Source organism: Camelus dromedarius, chromosome 27 (assembly GCF_036321535.1).
Source record: "Camelus dromedarius isolate mCamDro1 chromosome 27, mCamDro1.pat, whole genome shotgun sequence".
Lineage (NCBI taxonomy): Eukaryota > Metazoa > Chordata > Mammalia > Artiodactyla > Camelidae > Camelus > Camelus dromedarius.
Genome location: NC_087462.1, coordinates 23582650 through 23606801, shown reverse-complemented (window position 1 = coordinate 23606801; position 24152 = coordinate 23582650). Strand labels below are relative to the sequence as shown.

Below are 24152 nucleotides of genomic sequence, written 5' to 3'. Positions count from 1 at the left end.
CGGCCCTCAGAGTGGGGGCCGGGGGGCGCCGGGCCTGCTGACCCCACTGCTGGGAGTGGAGCCTGCGAACCTGCGTTTTAAATAAGCACGTGAGGGGAGGCCTGCGCAGCAAACCCCCGACAGAGCATTTCTGAAGACCCGGGATAATAATAAAACAATCCAGTATCAGTATTGTTTTATCCGTTCTAGACTGAAACGGGAAAGCTCAGTATTCGTCGTCTCGGCCACAAAACGCATTTGGGAATGGTATTTCCTGCTTGCCCGCCGCAGGGAGCGGATAGGCGCAGTATGAAGCTCCGGAGCCCGAGCGTCCGTCTCCTCAGCCAATCTCTGAGAGGGGGTGGGTGCGCAGAGCAGGGTCAGAATAAGCCCCAGGAGGCGCCCCCTGGCGGCTCGTCCCTGCTAACACTCCGGAGTCAACTAGGGAGTCATTTAGTAAGAAAATTCCCAAACTGAGGCCAGAATCCAGTTACAATTTTAATCTCACATTCTCAATCTCAGAGACCCAGTGTCCGAGTTCTCTCATTCTCCAAGAGCATGGCTGCCCCCGAAGGAAACTTCGTCCGAGGAGGAGCCCCCGATTTTTCCTGGGCTGGTTTTGAAGCCCCAGAGTTGTGGGTTGGAGCTAAATTTTAAACCAGCCCTAGGTTAATTTTTTTACCCCCCTCTGCAGCCTTGAGCGATCTGATTCAGGATTTTGATAAGGAGACTCTCCCTTAAGTCTACTTACAGAAATTTAGACCTAGAATGCAAAAATAAACGTGTTGAGGATGCAGTCTAATTCTTAAAATCATTGCTTGAGTTGCTTGCGTTTCTGCTCATCTCTGCAAATGGTTTGAGAACAGATCATTATCACCCAGAGCGCGCACAGCAGTAGTCCCTGAAATAAGCCAGCTCACCATTTAAATCAGAGGGTGTGATCCCCGTGACAGACGTGCCCCAGAAACATTTATGACTCTGAAAAAGGAGACCTCAAAGTAGAAACTTAGCACAGCAGGAGCTGAATTTTTCACCAAGGAAAGAAAAGAGTTTGCTAAAAACAAACAATTGTGTGGGTTAATTGAAATAATTTATAGGTAGTAGCCATTCTGTTCTGCATTTATTTAGAAACACATAAAAAATACACACAATGATTTAAAAATTAAATACACTAAAGGCCATAGCAACAACAGCAATAATGCTCACTCTCCCGCGATCCCCAAATCTGTTCTCCAGCGGCGGTGGTTTTCAGTTCTTTTAGCTTTCTCCTGGCAGTTACTTTTGTATTTCTAAATTCTATGCCTCTTTTGTCTTAGCTTGTGAGTGTTCAGCATTATGTATTCACTTCCTTGTAAGATACTTAAGATTTAGCTCTTTTACATCCGCCTTCTCTCCAGCCTCCGAATATGATTATGTTCCTATTTTTAGCTAAACAAATGATCTTTATCACGATGCAGATATATTCCACTCTGGAGCCAGGTGGAGCGCCCCAGTTTCCGCGCCCTGATCATGCAGGCTTGAACTTTTCCTGGAGTTTGCTTGAGTTTGAGCTTGCCTCATTTTTAACTTGGATTATTTCCCATGTTCAAATCCTCAGTTCTTCCTAAAGCTCCATCACCTTCGCATTGTCTCCTCCTCCTCCTTTCCCGGGTGGTCCTGCTCCGGCCCAGGGTGGCCGCACACCCACACCCGATGCCTGGGTCTCAGCTCTTTGCCCTCCTGACCTGGAGCCACTTCTCCTGGGCCTCTTCCCAGGCACAGCTGCCTTGTTTTGCTAGAATCTAGACTCTGACCCCTGGCGTTGCCTTGGGTTCTTTCTTCTCCCAACTGTGGAATAACCCCAGACGGAACTCTCATCCAACGGCCACCTCAGCCTGTTAAACGCACCCGACAGCTCCAGGTCACGCCTTCCCGATCACACCACAAACAAAGTACCTTCGTCTACGCAACATTATATGTCGATTATATCTCAGCAAAGCGGGGGGGGGGAGGGGGGATTAACACGAAATTTAAGTAGATTGAGGTAGTGGCAGTGCAGTGGTTGCAGGCATCTGTCTGTGCTTGAATCCTTCCTCCATCCTTTTCCAGATGCTGGAAAGGAGCAAGTTCAGCTCCTGGGTGTCTCCGTGTCATCTTAAATAGGGGGTCACGTGAACGTCTGCCTCGGGACTGCTGAGAGGAGCGCGAGTGTGAACCCATCACACGGAGAGCTGTGTGTCTGCCGCAGACCGAGTCCCCAGTGACTGTTCCCATCGTTACAAACTATTCTCGTGCTAATTCTTACTGACAGAGACTCTCCGTATGTGTCGATTAGTTTTGTGTCCCTCAGTAAAGTTGGTGGTTTTCTGTCTAAAAATGCCTGACTGTTTCTCATGACTTTTATTCTAATTATTTTATTGTATGTTGAACTCAATCCAGTTTACTTATTAAAACTTTTCTGTTGTATTTTCTGCTCCCTCTTTTAGAAATAGGAACATTGTGAATTCATTGGAATCCAATAGCTTCCTTACTTTCTAATCAGAGTAAATATATCAGATAAATTGTACCTGTAAGATTTTTTAAAAAATTTATATCACCCTCAAACAATAAAGGATTTTCTATCCTCTCTCACCCCCCCCAAAAAAAGAGGGAGGCTCAGTGGTAGAGTGTGTGCTTAGCATGCATAAGGTCCTGGGTCTAATCCTCAGTACCTCTGTTAAATCAAAAAATTAAAATAAATAAAACTAATTACCTTCCTCCACCAAGAAAAAGAAAGAAAGGAAGGGAGAGAGGGAGGAAGGAAGGAGGAAAAAAAAAAGTCCCTGTTGGTTTCATCCATTCCCAGCTGGGGGACTGTTAGCTGCCCCCCAGTATATAACATCTCCTTCTCCCCTCCTGTCAAAGCCCAGATTTAATTTGGAGTGGCCTTTGCAGCTGTCTTGCTGGTGGTGATTGAGAGTTAGTGGGAGTCATGGGGTTGGTGCTTCTGGAATATTCTTTGAAAGGACTGGCTCAGCAGGAAGATCTCCCTTCCTCCCCTGCCCTGTTCCTTCCTGGGGTGTCCAGCTAATGTTTGGAAGTGCAGGGGCCAATTCAGACAGTGAGGTGAACTTTAGGACAACATCCCAGGCTTGGGATGGCTTGGCAGGAAGGCAGAAGGAGCTGCAGCCGTCCTCCCAGCCCCGCACACCTGGTGGTGAACTTCCACACGAGGGAAAAACAGCCTATAACAAGACAAACAGATGCACAGATACAGGGAACAAGCTAGAGGTTATCATGGGGGAGCAGGGTGGGGGAGGGGATTAAGAGATACAAACTGCTACGTAGAAAATGAGAAAGATACAAGGGTGTGACGTACAGCCCAGGAACCACAGCCAGCGTGTTACAATAACTTCGTATGATGTGTAATTGATAAAAATACCGAATCGCTATGTTGTACACCGGTAACTAGTATAATTTTGTGAGTCAACTGTACTTCACTTAAAAGAATAAAAAGCCCTTCGTGATTAAGTCACAGGTTGGCCTCTGTCACCAGTAGCCCAAAGGATGCGTGAGAGGCTTCAATTATTTCATGAAACGACTGATTTCCCTAAACGATGAACTGATTTACCATGAAGTGATTTACATTTACCCAGAAATGTGTCCGGGACCTAATTCTTAGAAAAATCAAGCCCTGTTTGAAAGTAGAAGAGGAGGAGGCAGGTTTCCATGGGGAGCGTTCACAGTCCTGCTGGTCCCCGCTCGCCCCAAGGCTCCGGCCTTTCACGCCCTGCGAAGCCCGCTCCTGCCTCCGGGGCTCCGGGAGACAACGCACCTGACCCCGCCGCCCTCCAGCTGTGCGGGCGCAGAAGCTGCCGGCATTTCCGCTTCCGTTTCCCCTGCCTTTTATTTCCGGGAAGTTTTCAGTGCTCTCTCTTCCACTTCCCGGTAATGTCTGCGGCCCGGCTAACTCTGATCCACCCCAGGATCCACTCACTCTTTGTAGAGCAAATTACACGCCCACCAGCCCAGACCACACAGATGAAAACCAGTCTTACTTTATTCTCTGTCCTTGAGCGCCAGCCCCTGGAGTCACCGCCTGCTGATTCTCCCTGCCTTGCACTTAAGCTTTGAACAATCTCATCCTGTGGGCTTGGGGTTTTTTGGGGTTTTTTCTGCTTTAGTTTTTCTGTTAATCTGGCAATGTAAGATGGTCCAGGCTCATCTTGTATATTCCTACAGGTGGCCCTCGAAGCAGCCATGTCTCCAGAGAGCCCTGTTCCTTTCACTGGAGAAGGGTATTTGAAACCAAGATCTCAGTACTAGATTTATTCAGAGTTTTTAATCTGATGAAATTCAGTTTATCTATTTTTCCTGTTGTACTTTTGGTATTACATCTAAGGAGTCTTTGCCTAACCCAAGGTCACAAAGGTTTACTCCTGTATTTTATTCTAAGAGTTTTATGGTTTTAGCCCCTTCATCTAGGCCCATAATCCATTTTGAGTGTATTTTTTTAACAGTTAAAAAGTTTTTTTTGGAGTGTAGTTGATTTACAGTGTAGTGTTAGCTTCAGGGGTACAGGGAAGTGATTCAGTTATTTTATACATATATACATAATATATATACATACTATATATAATATACTTAAATACATATAGGTTCTTTTCCATTATAGGTTATCATAAGATACTGAATATAGTTCCCTGTGCTGTACAGTAGGTCCTTGTTGTTTATTTTATATGTGGTAGCATGTATCTGTTAATCCCAAACTGCTGATTTATCCCTCCCCTATTCCCCTTTGGTGACCACTAAGTTTGTTTTCTTTGTCCGTGAGTTTATTTCTGTTTTGTAAATAAGTTCATTTGTCTCATTTTTTTTAGATTCCACATATAAGTGATATCATACGGTATTTGTCTTTCTCTGTCTGGTTTACTTCACTTTGTATGATAATCTCTAGGTCCATCCATGTTGCTGCAAATGCCATTATTTCATTCTTTCTTATGGCTGAGTAATATTCCAATGTGTGTGTATGTGTGTGTGTGTGTGTGTGTGCGCGCGCATATATATATTATATACACACACCACATTTTCTTTATCTTTTCATCTGTTGATGGACATTTAGGTTGCTTCCATGTCTTGGCTACTGTAAATAAATATAATGCTTTGAACATTGGGGTTCATGTATCTTTTTGAATTGGAGTTTTCCTCCAGATACATGCCCAGGAATGGGATTGCTGGATCATATAGTAACTCTGCTTTTAGTTTTTTAAGGAACTTTCATACTTTTTTCTATAGTGGCTGCACCAATTTACATTCCCACGAACAGTGGTTCCCTTTTCTCCACACCCTCTCCAGCATTTATTATTTGTAGACTTTTTGATGATGGCTATCCTGGCCGGTGTGAGGTGATACCGCATTGTAGTTTTGATTTGCATTTCTCTAATAGTTAGCTATACTGAGCATCTTTTCATGTGCCTGTTGGCCATCTGGGTGTCTTTTGGAGAAATGTCTGCTTAGGTCTTCTGCCCATTGTTTGATTGGGTTCTTTTTTGACATTGAGCTGTGTGAGCTGTTTGTATATTTTGCAAATGAATCCCTTGCCGGTCACATCATTTGCAAATATTTTCTTCCATTCCGTAGGTTGGCTTTTCAGTTTGTTTATGGTTTCTTTGCTGTGCAAAAGCTTTTTGAGTTTAATTGGGCCCCGTTCATTTATTTTTTGGTTTTGTTTCCATTAGTCTAGGAGACAGATCCAAAAAAAGATTGCTGTGATTTACATCAGAGTGTTCTGCCTCTGTTTTCCTCTAGGAGTTTTATAGTATCTGGCCCTACATTTAGGTCTTTAATCCATTTTTAATTAGTTTATATATATATGGTGTTAAATAATGGTCCAATGTCCTTCTTTTACATGTAGCCGTTCACTTTTCCCAGCACCATTTATTGAAGAGACTGTCTTTTCCCCACTGTGAGTTCTTGCCTCCTTTGTCATAGATTACCTGACCACACTTGCATGGACATACTTCTGGGCTCTCTATCCTGTTCCACTGATCTGTGTGTTGAGTTCATTTTTGTGCATGGTGTAAGGAAGAGGCCCAACTTCAGTGTTTTGCATGTGCCCCATTTGTCCAGCACCATTTGTTGAAAAGACTGTTCTTTTCCTGTTGAAGTGTCTTGGTATCCTTGTCAAAAATCAATTGCTATTTCTTCAATTCTTGAAGGTATAATTCGAAAAGCCGTACCTGGCAACTGGACGAATGCTTGCACGCACTGGCTCTCCAACCCGTGGAGTGAAAGCCACTGTGGTAGGAAACTAAGTGTAAGCTCCAGAAACTTCCCCTCTGCACCAAAATAGGAACCCGACACAACACTGCATCCCAGGGGGGATTGCAGAGGTCAGTGCCATCATCTGAGACCTTAAAGGGGGCAGTGGCATCTATCACATCCGCACTTATTTGTATTAAAAAAAAAACCTTTTTTTTGGTGGGGAGGGTATAGCTCAGTGATAGAGCACATGCTTAGCATGCGCGAGGTCGTGGGTTCAATCCCCAGTACCTGCATTAATATAATTAAATAAATAAATAATCTAATTACCTCCCCCCTCCAAAAAATAAATAATTTTTTTGGAGGGGGCAGGTAATTAGGTTTCTTTGTTTATTTAATGAAGATACTGGGGCTTGAACCCAGGACCTTGTGCATGCTAAGCACATGCTCTACCACTGAGCTATACCTTCCACCCATCACATCCCCATTGAACCCAGCTCTTTGGACTGTGCAGAGGTCAGGTGGAACTTGGAGAATGACTCTGGCCTGAATCACGTGGTGACTCAAGTCGGAGTTGCTGTCCCAGATGGAGACTGTTCCCAGGAGCAAGTCAGCGTGGCTCCCGGCTCTTCGCTGATAGCTACTGCTCAGGCTAATGCCTTTTTCTCCACACCCACTTGTGAGGACCCCCAGAGGCAGTTTGTTTTCACCTGCTGGGACCAACTTCTCGCCTTGGGTCTTGCGCCGGGGCTCTGTCCGTAGGAACTTGGCCGCTGTCTCATAAAGCACCACGCTGATCTTCCACGCTGACATCGTGCCGATCAACCTGCTCAATGGGAAGGAGCAAGGACTTTAGATGTCTTTTCTTTTGTATTTAATTTTTTATTTTTTAACTGAATAGTTAAAGTAGTCGATTTACAATGTTGTGTTAGTTTCTGGTGTACAGCATGGTGATTCAGTAGATGTCTTAAGATGTACGCAAGTCATATGGTGAGCAACAAACCCTGTAACACTTCAAGGGTCCACCGCTTCCTGATTTGGGGGAGTTTGATGGTTTGGAGGATGTCAAGATGTCTCTTCCAAGATAAAAGACAAATGTACCTTCTACCACCTACCACACACACACACACACACACACACACACACACACACACACACACACACACACACGAAAGAGGCATGAGCCTGGGTGAGTCTTTTCAGACTGGGGAGACAACACACACCATGTCTGTGTGTTATCCTTTGACCAACTGAGAGTCACCTGGAAAGCTGCAGCTTTTGAGTGGAGGTCAGAGCAGGGGCCGGCTGTGCAGCAGTAAAGGCAGCTCCAGCTCTGGGGCCTCGTGATCCAGCAGAACCAGAGAGACCTGCAGTGCCTGTGGCAAAGAGGAGTGCCGTGCGGGGCTTCTGGGAGGCACCAGGAGGAGAATTACAGCGCAGACCTCAGGATTTTAGAGCAAATCCATCCCCTCCTTTGCATACAACTATTCTCCTTTTGAGCACCAGCTTCTGGCTTGGGTCAAAGGCCTCACCATGGGACAGCCCGAGTTTCCCGTGATGAGCTGGGCCTTGCTTTCCTTCTGTGTAAGGCTGGGTGCCCCAGCAGCAGCAGGCTGGCAGTGGCAGATTAGAGACTGAACCCGGGCACGTCCAGAGGTACACATTGGGTGCAGGAGAGGGTGGCTGAGACCCCTTCGCTGCCACCTCCTGCTGTGTTGTCTCCTGTCCCTCAGTCCAGGCCTGTGACCTCATGGGGAGCCCTCCACGGCTGACTGACTGAGGGAGAAAGGACTTGAGCAGGTTCACAGACGGTCTGCGTGACAAGCTGTCGGCACCCAGAAGTGGGTGGCTCCTGTGTTCCAGCCCCGCTGCAGGCCAGAGATCTCACTGGGCTAAATCAAGGGGACAGCAGGGCTGAGCTCCTTCTAGACACTCTAGGGAATCAACCGCTGGTCTCCGGGGATGGGCCCTGACATCCCCCTGGGTCAGGGGACAAACAGCGATGGCAGTAAGCAGGCAGAGCAGAGCTTTGTGACCCACATGGCGACGTTTGTGGGTGCCGTGGCCCCTTGAGGAGGACACCCTGGGACTGGCCCCACGAACGGCCTGTGACACAGGAGGGGGCGGGCAGTGGAGTGCTGTCCCTCTGCTCCACAGAACAGCCCAGAATTTTGACTCAGCAAGGCTCAGAGGGAAAAGGGGAGATGGTTTATCAGGTGCCCTGGGAGCAGATACCATCCCAGACACCAGGCACTTTGTGTCAGTGATCCAGGCGGCCCCACCTCTGGTCAGGGATGCTCAGCCCATGGACCAGACTTGTCCCGCGGCCTCACGGGGGCAGCACTCCTCCTCGCCTGGAGGGAAGATAATGTGGCAGTTCCCTGTATACCCCAGGCGCTCTGTCCTCGGTGCTCCACTTACATGGAGAAGATGCCGAGTGCCTTAATCTCAGACAGCAGACCCTGCAGCCCGTGCAGCAGGTCGGGGAGGACTCAGCTTTGCAGGATCCAGCTTTGAAAGGAACACGAGGCAGCGGCCGACAAGGGGCAGGCACACCAGCAACCAGCGGTGCCTTCCTGGCAATGGCTGCTGCCTGTTGGATCCAGTTAATAAGCCAAGAGCAGTTTGTAACCACCCTGCGCACTGCACGGGTTATTGTAAGCGTCCCCGGGAGTTGTTTTAATCGGGTATAGTAAGACACACAGACACGGAAGTGACCATCATAAAGGAAGAAGTTTATACTCACAGTTCCCTAGAAACTGGAGGCACATCAGGCCACAAAGGGCCACACAGGGAAGTACCAGGGTTGGTCAAGAGGCAGAAGGAGGGAGGGAGGAGATGTGGGCAAGAGCTTTTGTTGTGATTTCTGCAGGAGGGAACAGCGAGGCAGAGTAACCATGCTTAGAATTGGCTACTTGGAAGAATTTCAGTGAGATGTAGGGGCTGTCCCGAATTGTCTGGTGACTGGCTCTGTTGTGATGAGGGAGCGGGCAGGGTGACCAAGAGTGTGAGGGGGTGGTGTGGGCTCCGGACTGGTTGGTTTGAGTATGAAAGGTGTGCTCGCAGGCCAGGCAAGTCACTGCTGTCTCTAGCAACTGGGCGAGAGGGTGGGGTGTGATGAACCCTTGACTTCTGGAGGGCCCTGTGCTCACCATGGAACGGAACTGCGGCTGCGCTGTGATCAGTTCCTGGAGGCAAAAGTCAATAATGGAATTTAGAAATCATAGAATCCACTCCCAAGAAACTGGTTCACTGTATGCATAAGGAAATGCACATTAACAAGAGATGAGCAAAATACGCACTCCGTCGGTTACTGTTATCTGTAACAGCGAGAATGAAAGCAAAGGAGAGGACTGGGGACAGATCCTGAGATTGGGCCAAGCTTGGATCACAGCTGTTCTGAGCCACAGACACTGGTCTCAGGGCCACCGTCAAAGGGAAAAGTGATGCTGAAACAACAGACAGTGATGACGGCTGGAATGAGTCACAAGGGAACAGGAGAAACAAAGGGAGAGTGACGAGACTCATCCCAGCAGTGTGGAAGTCTTTCAATGATTATTAAGAAATGAGATAAATAAGGCGGACATTTATGGAATCAAAACAAAGGTTATAATCCAGCATTCTTGGAAGTTCTGTAGATTGATGAAAGCCCCAGTGTTGAAGGGCCCTAAACCAGTCTGCTTTATTTACCCTTCTGTGGAGGAATGTAAAGAGCTGGAAGGCAAAGATGGCTGGAGACCTCCAGTTACCTGGGGCAACGGTCCTGCAGCGTAAGCAAGCCGCAGACTGACCCCTGCGGGGACCCAAGGCCACATGAGCTTGAGCGGGTGCGAAGGTCAGAGGATGCAGGAGAGACTTTTCTGGAACTCCTTGATAGGACACCCCCGTGCACTGTGATGCCAGAATCTGTACAAGAAGTCCTGCGGGTGGTACAGCTCGATTGGGAGGTCATAGGAATGCAGTGGCTGGCGAGTTAAAGGCAAAGGTTTGGGTGAAAACTGGAAGGTTTGAACAGACTGTGTGGAGTGGTTGCACCTCCTTTCCTGGACTGTATTGTGGGGGTGGATGTTGTGCCTGCCTGGGGAGAGCTTCCCCTCCCAGCATTGTAAAGCAAGAGGCGTGGAACTCTGCCCTTCCTCCGACAGGGACTGGACACAGCGAGTGGGAAGCAGTGAGGCTGCAGGAACCCATACAGGTCTTTGGTTTGCTGTATCACATCCCAAAGTGGCTTGCGGACCGGAGTTGATGGCAAAAGCTTGTGAGTGCCACCTAGTGGCAACTGCTGGGATCTGGGGCCAGAAAATTCACACTGGAGCGAAAATTAGTACTAACTAGCTTGCTATTGGACTTTGAGATTTCCTCTGTGCCTGAAGGACATAAAATAATCTTGAAACTTGAAATACACACAATGCTTTGGGTGACGTTGGAGAAATGCTCTAGTGGGGAGAGCCGTGCCCAGGAGTGTTCCTTCATAACATGGGAATAGTTTATACAAGAACACACTGCTAGTTAGCAGCGGGGGGTGGGGGTGGGGGTGGGGGCGGCGAGGGTACTCAGTGCTAGAGCACATGCTTAGCATGCATGAGGTCCTGGGTTCAATCCCCAGTACCTCCATTTAAAAAACTTAAAATAAATACATGAACCCAATTAAAAGAACACACTTAACACGGGAGGTGGGGCAAGGGATGATCCCCACTACAAAGATTCCTCTTTTTTTGGCAGGGGCATTTGGGGAAGAGTGGGTGGGAAGGATGCTGGTATAACTCTACTTTTTTCTCTTTTTTTCCCTCACATCACCTCATCCTCTTTTGTGCTACCTGATGCAGTGGTCCCAGGACCAGGGCTGCAACTGACCGGTGCAGGAAGCAGGGATGATCCTTAAGAGACTGTAAGAGTTTCCTTAAGGCTTTTTTAAAAAATATTTTTTAAGTGGAGGAGGGAGGTAATTAGGTTTATTTATTTATTCACTTTTTAGAGGAAATACTGGGGATTGAACCAGGACCTCTTGCATGCTAAGCATGCGCTCTACCACTCTGAGTTATACCATCCCCCTCCCTTAAACCTTTATGCCAGGATTCCTAAGGGTCTGACCCAGTGGGTTTTGCCTTCATCCCATCTGGCAAAATTGGGATGACAGTGGATGCGGCTGTATTGCTTAGTGTTCGGGACAGCCCACCAGCTCGGCACCCGTTTAACCAGACCCCCCAGGAATGGGAGTGGCCTGAGGGAGGGCAGGTATGCGACCGCACTTGTATTGCTCCTGGCAATCTGGACCAGCACAGAGGCTGAACCTAACACCCCTTCCCAAAGTGGGGAAATTAGTGTATAAATAGGAGGAGAAAAGGTAGCTGAATGGTTTATGCCGTGAGAGAAATCCAGCATTCACTGGTGCCTCAGGAGAGGCTCAGAGTGAGATGTTACTGTCTCTGAGCTCAGTGACACCAGATGCCTGAAAGGGTGATGATGCATCGCTGAGACCACTCCTGCTTTTGGAGCCTAAAAAAAAAAAAAAAAAAGGAATGGAAGCCCGCAAATCTGAATGACATGTCACTCGGGGGGACATTCCCGTCAGTGGACTAATTGTTAATATCTGAGTGGGGCTCTGGTCATGTGCCAGAGCTTTTCAGGACATACCGACCGCCTCGCTTCGATAGGGGGTAACACTGGCCTTCCTGTGATGTACCGGGAAACTGAGTGAGGGCCCCCTCAGGAAGTAAAACAGGTGGAAAGTGACTGGCGTGGGAAAGAACTAGATTTACCCAGTCATCAGTTAATTTCTATGCTAAATAGTGCTGCACAAGTTTATCATAAGATACAAGGGGGGAACTGAATAATCGAATTAGTACCCAAATATGAAAATGGATGTACCGGCTTTGTAAGGGCAGACGAGTTGTTTCTTTAAGTCTAGCCCTACCCTGACAGTGGTCCCTCCAGATGTTAGACAATAGGATCATTTTGCTGTAAGAATAAAAGTCTTGGCCAAAGGCAAGGGATGGCTCGTGTCCTAAAGAATTTAACTTTGCCCCCAAGGGGGTCTGGCTTTTGCCCTCAGCTTCTGGGAGGTATCTTTGTTCCCCCCTCAAGGGGCCTTGGGCTCGGAAGAGAGTAAGGCATAATTTAGGGTGGGTGCCAACCACAGCTTAGGGTAGGGGCCGGTCACACCAGAAAGACCACACACAGGGGATTTAGGGTGGGGCTTCGGGTCACAATGGTAGCAGTTGGTCTGGAGACTGAGATCAGCCAACCAATCAATCATGCCTATGTAATGGGGCCCCCAAAACTGAATACCGGGCGAGCGGAAGCCCGACATTTCATACTTCCCCAGACCCATGAGCTCCTTCCCTTGGCTGGTTTTAATCTGTATCCCTTCCCTGTAATAAGCCGTACCATACAGTGTATACAGTGAACAGAATAGCTTTGAGTGGGCTCTGTGAGTCCTAGCAAATTACCACCCCCGACCCTGGTTTTGGGGATCCCCTGAACTTGCGGTTGGCCTCAGAAGTGATGATGATCTGTGGCTGCAGACTGTGTTCCTTCTGACTGTACAGTTTGCTAAACTTCTCACAAGCCTTAGCTCAAGAGGAATCCGAATGATAAGCCCCTCACTCTGACTGCCTGGTAGGTGAGGACTTGCACTCTTAGGAGAATAAACAAAACAGAACAGTGTTTACTTTGATATGGTTATACTCCAGTACACTTCCCCTCACTTTTATATTCTAGAGTCAACACAAAATGATAAGACATGAAGAGAAGCAAGAAAATGTGCTTTACAATAGAGAGAAAACAGAGTCACTAGAAGTCTCCCCTCCACACACACAAGTAAGTTACTGGAATTAGCAGACAAGGACGTACAGCTATCATAAGTATATAAAACAATTAATGGGAAAAGAATAATAATTGGGATAAAGAAGGGGGAATAAGGAGTTGAATAGCATCCCTCAAAAATTCATGTTCACACAGAACCTCCAAATGTGACCCAAGTTGGAAACAGTGTCTTTACAGATAGAACTAGTTATAAAATGAGGTCACACTGGGCCCTAATCCAGTGACTGGTGTCCTCTTTATAAGAGGGAAGTTTGAGACACAGGGGAGAACGCCTTGTGAAGATGGAGGTAGACACTGAAGTGATGCATCTGCAAGCCGAGGCCCACCAAGAATGCTGGCAGCCCCCAGAGGTGAAGAGAGGGGCCTGGAACAGGTGCTCCAGAGGGAAGCAACCCAGCTGGCACCTGGATTTTCGTCTTCTCCAGAACCGTGAGAGAATACATTTCTGTGGTTGTAAGCCACTCAGTTATAATACTTTGTCATGGCAGCAAAAAATTGCTTGGAATTTAAATTGGAAATTAACACATCGGATGGTAAGATATTCTGGGATATAGAAAGCTTAAAAAAAAAAAAAGGACCAAATGGAAATTCTAGATCTGAAACATACAATAGCTGAAATAAAACTACAATGGCTGGGCTGAACACCAAATTTTGACATTATAGAAGAAAGAATAAGCAAACTTGAAGACAAGCAAATAAAACATATCTACACTGAAGCAGAGAGATACACACACACACACAAAAACACCTAAAAACATTAACCACATCAGTTACCCTGATACATTATCAAGCTGGGAAACATACATGAAACTGGGGTCAGAATAAGAGAGGAGAGAGGGAATAGATTCCTCAAAAGACTAAAAATAGACTTACCATGTGATCCAGCAATCCCACTCCTGGGCATATATCCAGAGGAAACCTTAATTCAAAAAGACACCTGCACCCCAATGCTCATAGCAGCACTTTTACAATAGCCAGACATGGAAACAGCCTAAATGTCCATCAACTGAGGACTGGATAAAGAAGCTGTGGTATATTTATACAATGGAATACTACTCAGCCATAAAAAAATAAAATAATCCCATTTGCAGCAACATGGATGGACCTGGAGATCGTCATTCTATGTGAAGTAAGCCAGAAAGAGAAAGAAAAAAATACCATATGAGATCACTTATATGTGGAATCTTAAAAAAAAAAAAAAGACAAATGAACTTATTTATAAAACAGAAAAAGACCCATAGACATAGAAGACAAACTATGGTTACCAGCGGGGGAAGGGTGTGGGAAGGGATAAATTGGGAATTCAAGATTTGCAGATACTAACTACAATATATAAAACAGATAAACAGCAAGTTCATACTGTATAGCACAGGGAACTATACTCAATATCTTGTAGTAACTTATGCTGAAAATATGAAAACAAATATATGTATGTTCATGTATGACTGAAGCACTATGCTGTACACCAGAAATTGACACAAAAATGTAAACTGACTACACTTCAATAAAATATATATAAAAACAATACATACAGAAGTAAAATACATAACAACAATAGTGAAAAGGATGGGAGAGAGTAGGTGGCACCATAAAGGTGTATGTTTCTTACCTTACATTTAAAATGGTATAATATTAATTCAAAGTAGACTGTGATAATTGAAAGTCACATTGTTATAGTTCTTAGAGTGAACACTTAAAAGACCACTTGAAAGAGGTAGTGATAAGAAGCCAATTATATACACAATGGAATGCTTATAAAGACTCATAATCCAAAAGAAGTCAGGAAAGGAGGGAAAATGGGAAAAGGGCAGATGGGACAAATGCAAAATAAAAATCAAGATGATAGACTTTAAACTCAACTATGTAAAAATAGTTTTATTAAACACAAGTCAAAGGCAGAGACTATCAGACCACAGGGTCGGGGGGAACCCTCCCAATCATATGTTATTTGCAAGGAAAACATGTTAATAATAAGATGCTGTTAGGTAAAAAGTAAAAGGATGGGAAAAAAACACACTATGAAAACACTAATCAAAAGAGAGCTGTTTGACTATATTAATATTGCAGTAGTATTAAAGAAGATTGCCAAAGAGGGGTATTTCAGAATGCAAAATCAAGTCAACAAGAAGATATAACAATCATGAATGTACATGTGCCTAACGTTTCACAACATATAAATTGGAGATTTTAACACATGTCTCCTAGTAATTGGTAGAACTAGCAGACAAAAAAATCAGTAAGGATGTAATTTTTTTTTTGCAACACAGTCAGCCATTTTAATCTGACATTTTTAGAACACTACATGTGACATGTTACTTTTATGTGCATATGAAACATTCATCAAGATGGATCATACAAGCCTTGATGGTCAAAATCATGAGTATATTCTCTGACCACCATGGAATTAAATTACAAACCAATAACAAAAAGATATCTAGAAAGTTCCCAGATATTTAGAATGTTTGGAAAACATTTCAAATTACCTACAGGTCTCAGGTCAAAGAAAGATTCTCAAAATAACTCTATCTGAGTGAGAAACAAAACAGAACACAACTAGCACCCATCAAAGTTTGTGGGATACAGTGAAAGCCATGTGTAGAAAAGAAGAAAGGAGTGAAATGAATTATGTACATTTCCATCTTAAGAAACTAGAAACAAAGGAGCAGAAGAAATCCAAAATTGATTCTTTGCAAAAGTTAATAAAATTGATAATTGCCCAGCAAGACTTATCCAGGAGAGAGACGGGGAGAAACCATCTACATCAGGAATAATAAAGAGAACATACTACAGGTCCTACAGACACCTTTTCCCGGTGGCCCCGCCCAGGGTAACTGGGACTGTCAGCCACTTCTGAGACTTAATCCCCTGCAATTTCAGACGGACCAGCTAGCCTCCCTAACTGTCAATCACTGCATTGTGCAGCCCCTGACTGCCTGGGGGTGGCATTCCAGCCGTGGCCTCCAACTTGGGGGTCAGTTGATTGCTAAACTCCCAGCCTCCTGTGGGCACAGAGACCCAGGCCCCCTGAGCCCCCACCCCACTCCCCCACTACAGCATAGCTAAGTCCCTTTCTCAGCACTGGCTTCCTCTACCTCTGTGGTCGGAGTCAGATGGAAGAGGCTGACCCTCAGGGCCACTGGGTCCGTGCTGTTTTCAGAAGGATGCCCTGAAGAATGGAGGCCTGGGAACTTCCTGGAGGATGTGACATTGGAGCCAAGCTCGCAGAAGCAGGGCATGGGGCAAGGGTGGGGCGTGCTGCCTGACACAGCAGGAGGAGGGGCACAGCCCAGCTTGAGCTTTGTCCTGGGGGCCGAGGGGACCCTGGTGGGCCTTTCAGCAGGGACACGACCTGGTTAGCTCTGTGGCTAAGGAATGCTATTCCTGAGAAGAGGGGAGGATGAGTGAAGTGGGAGAGACTGGGGCAGGGAGCACATGGAGGGGGCTGGGCCGGGGTCCAGGGTCTGAGCCAGGCCCTGGCTCCAATACTGCCCCAACTCCCACCTCCCCTCCTGCCGCTCCTCTCCCCTGCAGGGAAGGAGGTGAAAGGGTTCTGGGGAACAGCAGGACCATCTCCTCCGGCATCCTGTCTATAGGGTGGGAGAGGATGGTGAGCCTGGGGCTGAGGCCCCTGTAAGCTGCCTTCTAGGAGTCCTGACTGGGGTGAGGCAGCAAGTTGGGGGCCCCCCTCCCCTCCCACTCAGGGCACAGATGCGGGCTGTGTCCCTTGGAACCCAGAGGACACTGGTTTCTGACAGAAACTGCAGTGGAGAGCAGGCAGCACGGCCGAGGGGTGGGGGGCCGGCAGGGAGGCCACAGGGCCGCAGTGTGCAGGCTGGACTCTGCAGGACCTGGGGGCCTGGGGCAGAGGTTCTGAGACCAGTCCCTGTGGAGGGGGCAGAGGCACTGCAGGTCTCTGCCCAGGCCTGTGCGCAGTTAGCACTAGCATTTTCTCAGAGTGGCCCAGAAAGGCATCCAAGGGCCTGAGGCAGGAGCCCTATCTTCCCCTCCTGGCCTGCTTCCCGGAAGGGATTGCTTTCTGTTCCTCTGGCCAGTGGCCCCGACCCAATTCATGGGAGGCCTGAGGCCATGTTATTCCCTATCTCAAATCCTGCCCTCCTAAAATGAAGACCAGACTCCTCAACGTGGTTACTCCAGCCCCCCTCGCAGCCCCTGCCTCACTTCCACAGCCTCCAGTTGGAGCAGCCCTAGATCTTCAAGAGCTCCTTCCCTCTGCTGGAACTCTCCTCCTTCAGAACCACCCCCATCCCTCCCCAGCCTACCCCCAGTCCAAGGCCTGGCCACCTTGGTCCCAGATATCTGACCAGTAGGTTTGTTTCTGCGCTGCACAGGTGCTGACCTGAATGAAATGAAATTGGAAATTCATTCATGAGTCTTGTGACTCCTTTTTTCAGACACAACTAACTGCAGGTGGAGGTTTGATGAGCCCTGTTCTTGGCCCTCCCATGAATTGGGTCAAGGCCACTGGCCAGCTTCAACCTGTACCATGCTCTTTGATTTCTCTATGCTGGCCACGTTGGCCTTTTTTTGGGGGGGCTTCATACATTCCTTTCAGCCTCAGGGCCTTTGCACCTGCTGTTCGTGTGTCTGGAATTCTCCTACATTCCTCCTACACATAGATAACACCACTTCCCCAGAAAAAGACCGTCTCTGACCTCCCTGATTAGGTCAAATGCTCTTTAGGACGTGCCCTCACATTGTGTCTTTCTTGTGAGGACCTGTCAAAGTGTGTCTCTACTGTGTAGTAACTATTTTCGTGTCTCCCCCCACCCCCACTTGTGAGCTCTGCAGAGGCAGGAGCTCTGGTTTTGCCTATCCTTGTATCTCCTCCAGTGCCCAGCACATTGCCAGGGGTCCAGCAGGTGCTCAGCAAATATTTCATGATGAGTCCAGATGGGTGGGTGAAGGGATGGACAGTCCCAGGCAACAGTTCTTGGCTGAGCATGTCAGTGGTTCCCTTGGGAATGACTCATACTTTTTCCAAGGAACTGAGGACTGACAACCATGTGCCATGTGTTTATACACAGGACTATCTTTTTATAAAGAATCTAGTTCCTTCTTCTCCCTCCTGTCCGTTCCCAGGTCACAGACTACGCCTGGCAGTAATGCTCTGCCCTGTAACAGCTGCTTTCATCTTCTAGTCTCCACCCTTAGACTGTCACTGTCCCCCGCAGGTGTGATCACCCCTGCTGGTGCTGCCCCCAGAAGTCAGTGCAGCTTCTTCAGGAGGCTAGAAAGTCATGTTAAAGAGGGGCTCATGGACTCTGAGTAAGACAGTCAGGGGCTCTGTGGGAGGAAGAAGCTCCGTGAGAAATCAGCAGCTCCTACAATCCGCGCTCGGCGTAGGCTTGGGCTCTGATCCTTCAGCAGCGCTGTCGCAGGGCTTCCCGAGCTCACAGGAGGGAGGGCACACAGCTGAGAAGTAGCGGGGACAGCAGAGGAACTCAAATCTGCGGGCTCCGGAGCCCAGGACTTTCTCGTAAGCCAGTTCTCAAATTGGTGCCCTTCTGACGTTTTCGTAGCCACAACAGCTTCCCTGAAGCTGAGGAGGCGGAGCCGGGAGACTATTCCCATTCGACACAATAGGAAGCTGAGGCCCAGCGGGGGCTACGGGGGCAGATGGCAAGTGGGCGCGGGCACATACCCCGGAGCGCAGGAGCGGGATCCGCGCCCCCTCCCCCGGCGCTTGCGCACTGCAGCCCCATTACCCTCTCAACCCCGCCCCCATCGCTCGGGTTTTCAAATTTGAAACCTGCTCCTTTTCCCGCCCGAACTTGTTGACCAGCGGCGGGAGAGGGCGGAGCCATGCGCAGCCAATAGTGCCTCAGAGGCCCCCCAGGCCCCGCCCTGAAAATGACGACAGTGAGCCGCAGGAGGCAATGGGCGAATGGGCGAGGGCGCCCGCCGGCCCAGCCTCCACGGCGCCCACGTGCAGCGGCCGAGCCGGGGGCCTCCTGGGTTCACCGGCCCCCGGAGCACCATTCTGTGTGCCGGGCTCTCGCCAACAGCACGGGACTGGAAACTGAGACCCAGAGACGCCAAATAACCCGCGCAGGGTTGCTAAACGAAGAGGCAAAACGCAGCACCTCCCCAGGCCGGGAGTTCGTCCAAGGGTCGGGCCTAGAGCCTGCGCCCCTAGCAGCCCTACCGGAGTCCGAGGGGCCGGGCGAGCTCGCGGAGGGTGGGCTGCGGTTCTCGGGTGCGTTCCAGGGGGGCGGGGCCAAGAGCTGGGCTGTCCCGGGGCGGGGCGCCCAGGGGGCGGGGCCGAGCGCCTGTGTTTGTTGCACCGTGTCAGTTACATTGTAACAAAAGTGGTGCAGCCTCTCTTCGGGCCAGCACCCCAGGCCTGCCCGCCGCCAGCTGTCGGCCGACATGGAACCTGTGGCGAGCAACATCCAGGTTCTGTTGCAGGCAGCCGAGTTCCTGGAGCGCCGTGAGAGAGGTGAGGAAGAACCCTTGGTCAGACTCCAGGAGGCCACCTCCCTGACACGGGCCTGGGCTGGACTTGGCTTCCAACTTGATGGATGCATGGCCTTAGGGCAGTAGTCCTGGGGCACCCTCGCCCTCAACTCGAGAACGGTCCGCGGGCATTGAGGCTGGAGGGGTTGGGGAAATGGCCCTGGCGCCGAAAGCCCCTTCCTAGCCGGGCCATGCCAGGGGCGCCCGCTGGGAATAGCCCCAGCCTGACGCGGGCGGGGTCTCTCTCTGGCAGAGGCCGAGCATGGCTACGCGTCTCTGTGCCCGCACCGAAGTCCGGGCCCGGTCCACAGGAGGAGGAAGGGATCCCCCCAAGCTCCTGGCGCGCTGGACAGTGGGCGGTGAGGAGGGCTGGGGCAGCGGGGGATGGGGGGGATGGGCGCCGTCCCTCCTGGGGCCCCTCCACTGCCCACTTCCTCCTTGTTGCTTGCATCGTCTGGACCAGGTACCCTGCTCTGGAGGCATTCAGACCCCTCCTGCCTTTTCCCCAACCTCAAACACACTCTTCGTTCAAGGACTATTTCTTGAGTACCCCTGATGTGTTTGGAATGGGGGCCTGCTTCCACTCACACTTCTACACTCCACATCTCAGACCACTCGCTTTACCCCACAGCTGTCTGGAATTCTCTCCTCTTCTCAACCCTTTGCACATGCTGTTCTTCCCAGTTTCAGCGCCTCCCCCTCTACTATCCATTTTGGGTAACTTGTGTTGCTGGGCTCAGCTGAACCTGTGTCCAGGAAACCCTTCCTGCTTGCTGCTGGGCGCCTCGTTTGGACCCCACAGTCACCTGGGCAAGGCCTCTCTCAGCATTTGGCCCTCTTAACATCTCTGCCTGGAGACTTGGGCCCCTAAGGCCAACACAAGTTCCCCAGAGTGGGCTAGTTTGGGGCACATGTTTGTAGTGAATTTTGAGCCCCTGGGAGTCCTGAGATTGAGGGTGTGGGCATTTAGTGACACCCCCCTCACCCTATCTCCCTGGCTTGGCAGGTCTGTGCACAACGAACTGGAGAAGCGTAGGTGAGTCCTTACGTTGCCCTGACGGCACCAGGCCCCAAGAACCACCTTCCTTTGGCCTTCTCTTCCCTGCTGTCCCCTGTCTGGCCAGCAAGCCTGGGCTGGCACTGCCCTCTAGACCCCTTCCCCTGCAGGAGGGCCCAGCTGAAGAGGTGCCTGGAGCAGCTGAAGCAGCAAATGCCCCTGGGGGCTGATTGTGTCCGATACACCACACTGAGCCTTCTGCGCAGGGCCAGGATGCACATCCAGGTAAGGTGCTACCCCGGCGCCCTGGGTCCAGCTTGCCAGGATGCATGTAGAGGGGTAGTAGAGAAGGGCTGGGTGGAACTGGGGAGCGAGATCTGAGGTCATAGCCAAACTGTGTGACATGGGACAGTTCTCTGTGCTTTTAGTTTCCAAATTTTTAAGTAGGAAGAAAAGCAGAAAATAACTCAGGATTGTCCTGAGGCTTAAGAGAGTTCTTCGGTGGGGGAAGGTATAGCTCAGTGGTAGAGCGCATACTTAGCACGCACGAAGTCCTGGGTTCAATTCCCAGTACCGCCGTTAAAATAAATAAATAAATAAAACCCAAATTACCTCCTCTCCAAAAAAGTTTTTTTTAAAAAAGTTCTTCCAATAAATGTTCTCTTGTACATTGCACAGTGAACAATTATGAACAATTAAACTTTAAACAATAAATGTTCATAATGTACAGAGATTATTAATTACTTTGATCCCAACTGTGAGACCCTGGGCAAGTCACATAGCCTCTCTGGACTTCATTTCCTCCTCTGTTACGGGGTGGGCATGGCTGTTGAAAAGAGCCTGTGACAGGATGAGTCATAAGTAAGGGTCTCTTGGACTGCAGAGGACTGGTTCTCACTCTTCCTCTGTGCCTTCAAGGCCTCCTGTTCTGGGCGGTCTGTCCTGACTCTGCTTTGGGAGACATGAGGGAAGCTGGGAGAAAACACCAGTGACCCACCCTCCCAGGGTCCTTGCTGCTGCCAGGGCTGAGCTCAGCACCCCCTGGTGGACGGGAGTGGAGTGTGCTGACTCCAGCACAAGGCGGCCCCACAGAGTAGGGATTAGATGCACCTTGGAACCAACAGAGGCATTTTCCTGGCCTTTTGACTGAGGAAGAAATGGAGGCACAGCTGGGCTGATGAGAGGCAGATTCAGAGCCCAGGTCTAGGTTTTCTGACTTGCATTCTTTTTGTTTGTTTTTGGAGTGGGGTGTAATTAGGTTTATTTATGTATTTATTAATTTTTTTGGGGGGGAGGAGGTAATTAGTTTATTTCTTAATGGAGGTACTGGGGTTTGAACCCAGGACCTTGTGATGCTAAGCATGCACTCTAGCACTGAGCTCTACCCTCGTTTGCATTCTTTTCTTCAACTAGTGAGCGCCTGCTCTGCCAGACCCTGTTCTAGGCACAGGGCGCTGTGGCAGAGACAGATGGATGTGCCAGGCAGCAAATACGTCGTGGTGTGGGAACTGTCTGCAGTCACATAGGTGCTTGTGTTCCCTTCATTGTGGCTGAATCACACCCTGGCTGGATAGTGGGCTCCAGTTTCTCACATGGAGTTCGCCTGGTTTGGTTCTCAGAGGGAAGATGTGTGCCCTTGGGTGCTGGCTGGCTATGGGCAGAGGACCTAGGGATTGAAGCCCTGCCACCCCTCTCCTGGACTCCCTGCTTCCTGTTTTGCTTCCACCTGGCTGTCCTCCACCTTGCCCTAGAATGTTCTTTGCAGCACATAGATCTGTCCAGGTCTACCTCCTGCTGAAAACCTTTCATGGCTCCTGATAGGACAGGTTCAGTTTCTTACTCCCTGTGAAACTCAAGGCCCTTCACAACGTGGGCTTTACCACTGGCATGCTTTTTTGGTCACGTCTTTTCCACAGTCGCCACCAAAAAAGCTGAGCTTCTGATGCTCTTCCCAGTTTCCCTCGGCCTGGATGCTCCCTCCTCCCTTGCTTAGGCCGCTCCTACCCGTCCATCTACCCCCAGTCCGAACGCCCCCTCACCCAGTTCTCCCCTTCTTGCTGAGTGAATGTGGGCTCTGTCCACTGAGCGCCCTGGTGGGAGAACCCCGGCCCTGCGGCACCTGGAGCTCAGGGCCGGCAGCGTGGGGGTGGGGGCGGGGTTAATGCTGAAGCCTCAGGGCCCTGGGAGGGTCTCAGTGAGGAGTTAGAGGCTGGTAGGCTTTGATTGGTCTGTAGCTTTCTAAAAATTTAAATTAGCTGGCATCACTTAAAAGGATATTTGACATGAAAAAAAAAAACTGATTTTCCTGCTTCTTTTTAAAAAATTGGGAGATCTGGCAGCACTGGGCCTGTTTCCACGTGGCAGTAATTGGCTGGCACCTGCAGCGGCCGCCTCCCCGGGCCTTGGTGTGCACTCACGGTGTGCCAGGCGCCCCGTCCCTGCTGCCTGGCACCAGCACACCCCATGCCTTCACAGCACTTGTCTGGGCCCCGAAGTCCTCGAGGTGGTTGTGCCCTCCCCTCACCCCCCATCTAGCAGGACTCAGGCCATTTGGAGGGGACAGGAGGGCCGGCTTCCTGCAGGATGTGGGAGCCGCCCTCTGGGGCCCAGATCTAGTGAGCCCCTCTCTGGAGCAGTTAGTCTGCTGTCGAGTGGTGTCGGGGCGAGGCCTGAGCCCCAGGTAGCTGACCCCAGCCCCTTGCTCCCCTGGGGTCTGCAGAAGCTGGAGGAGCAGGAGCAGCGGGCCCGGCGGCTCAAGGAGAAGCTGCGCAGCAAGCAGCAGAGCCTGCGGCGGCAGCTGGAGCAGCTCCGGGGGCCGGCGGGGCCGGGTGAGCGAGAGCGGCCGCGGGCCGACAGCCTGGACTCCTCGGGCCTCTCCTCCGAGCGCTCCGACTCGGACCAAGGTAAGTGCCCAGCGGCTGAGGGGCCGAGGGGGCCAGGGGGCCCAAGGGGCCCGGGTCTCCTGACTGGCCCCCTCCCTGCGCAGAGGAGCTGGAGGTGGACGTGGAGAGCCTGGTGTTCGGGGGCGAGGCCGAGCTGCTGCGGGGCTTCAGTGCGGGCCAGGAGCACAGCTACTCACACGGCGCCGGCGCCTGGCTATGACCCCCGTCACCCAGAGTGGCCTCTGCCCTCAGACTGCCCTCCGCTCCGCCAGGCCGGAGCCGTCCCCCAGCCCCCGGGGCTGCTCGGAGTCACCTCCCATTGGAATGGACTACAAGGACCTTGTGTGGGAACAGGGCGCCCCCTACCCCGCTGGCGGCACCCCTCCTAGGAAGGGGTGCCGGGCCTCCCGGGAGCCCTGCAGGGCAGGCAGCTTGGGCCCAGGCTGCCCTTCCCGGTCTTTGGTTTTTTGTGGCACTTGGGTCTGCTTTCCTCGGGGGCAGGAAGCCTCTTGGGCCCTCACGTTCCTTCCTAAATGAGGGCTCCCGGCCTTTGCCCCCTGTGTACTGTACAGTATTTTCATTAAAAGCCTCTTTCTTAACTTCCTGTGCATAGTCTTGGCTGATGAAAATGGGGGAACTCCCGGCCACAGACAAACGAGAGGAAATGAGATCCGTAGCTGCCACAGACACTGCACCGCGCCGGGCAGCGCGCCGCTTTCCTCCTCACAGCTCGGAGGACGCCTGCCCCACTTTGCGGTGGGACTGGGGCTGAG

The 24152-nt window shown here is 50.1% G+C and overlaps 1 protein-coding gene and 1 non-coding gene across 2 annotated transcripts; one reads left to right on the top strand and one right to left on the bottom strand.

The window, feature by feature from the left end:
* Positions 1 to 6596: 6596 nt before the first annotated feature.
* Positions 6597 to 6668, bottom strand: TRNAA-AGC (transfer RNA alanine (anticodon AGC)). The gene has a single exon. It is a non-coding gene; the product is annotated as a tRNA-Ala (tRNA).
* A 12644-nt stretch (positions 6669 to 19312) lies between these two features.
* Positions 19313 to 23983, top strand: MXD3 (MAX dimerization protein 3). The gene is made up of 6 exons (XM_010992434.3): positions 19313 to 19483; positions 19754 to 19859; positions 20507 to 20536; positions 20668 to 20782; positions 23217 to 23400; positions 23484 to 23983. The coding sequence occupies exons 1-6, from the start codon at positions 19414 to 19416 to the stop codon at positions 23597 to 23599; spliced, it is 621 nt and encodes a 206-aa protein (XP_010990736.2). The 5' UTR covers positions 19313 to 19413; the 3' UTR covers positions 23600 to 23983.
* Positions 23984 to 24152: the final 169 nt, after the last annotated feature.

Excerpts from the sequence above, each read along its gene's own strand:
- MXD3 (XM_010992434.3), top strand. The coding sequence starts at position 19,414 with ATGGAACCTGTGGCGAGCAACATCCAGGTTCTGTTGCAGGCAGCCGAG. Across the intron at positions 19,860-20,506 it reads GGCGCGCTGGACAGTGGGCG|GTCTGTGCACAACGAACTGG; the intron begins GTGAGGAGGGCT and ends CTGGCTTGGCAG. Across the intron at positions 20,537-20,667 it reads AACGAACTGGAGAAGCGTAG|GAGGGCCCAGCTGAAGAGGT; the intron begins GTGAGTCCTTAC and ends CTTCCCCTGCAG.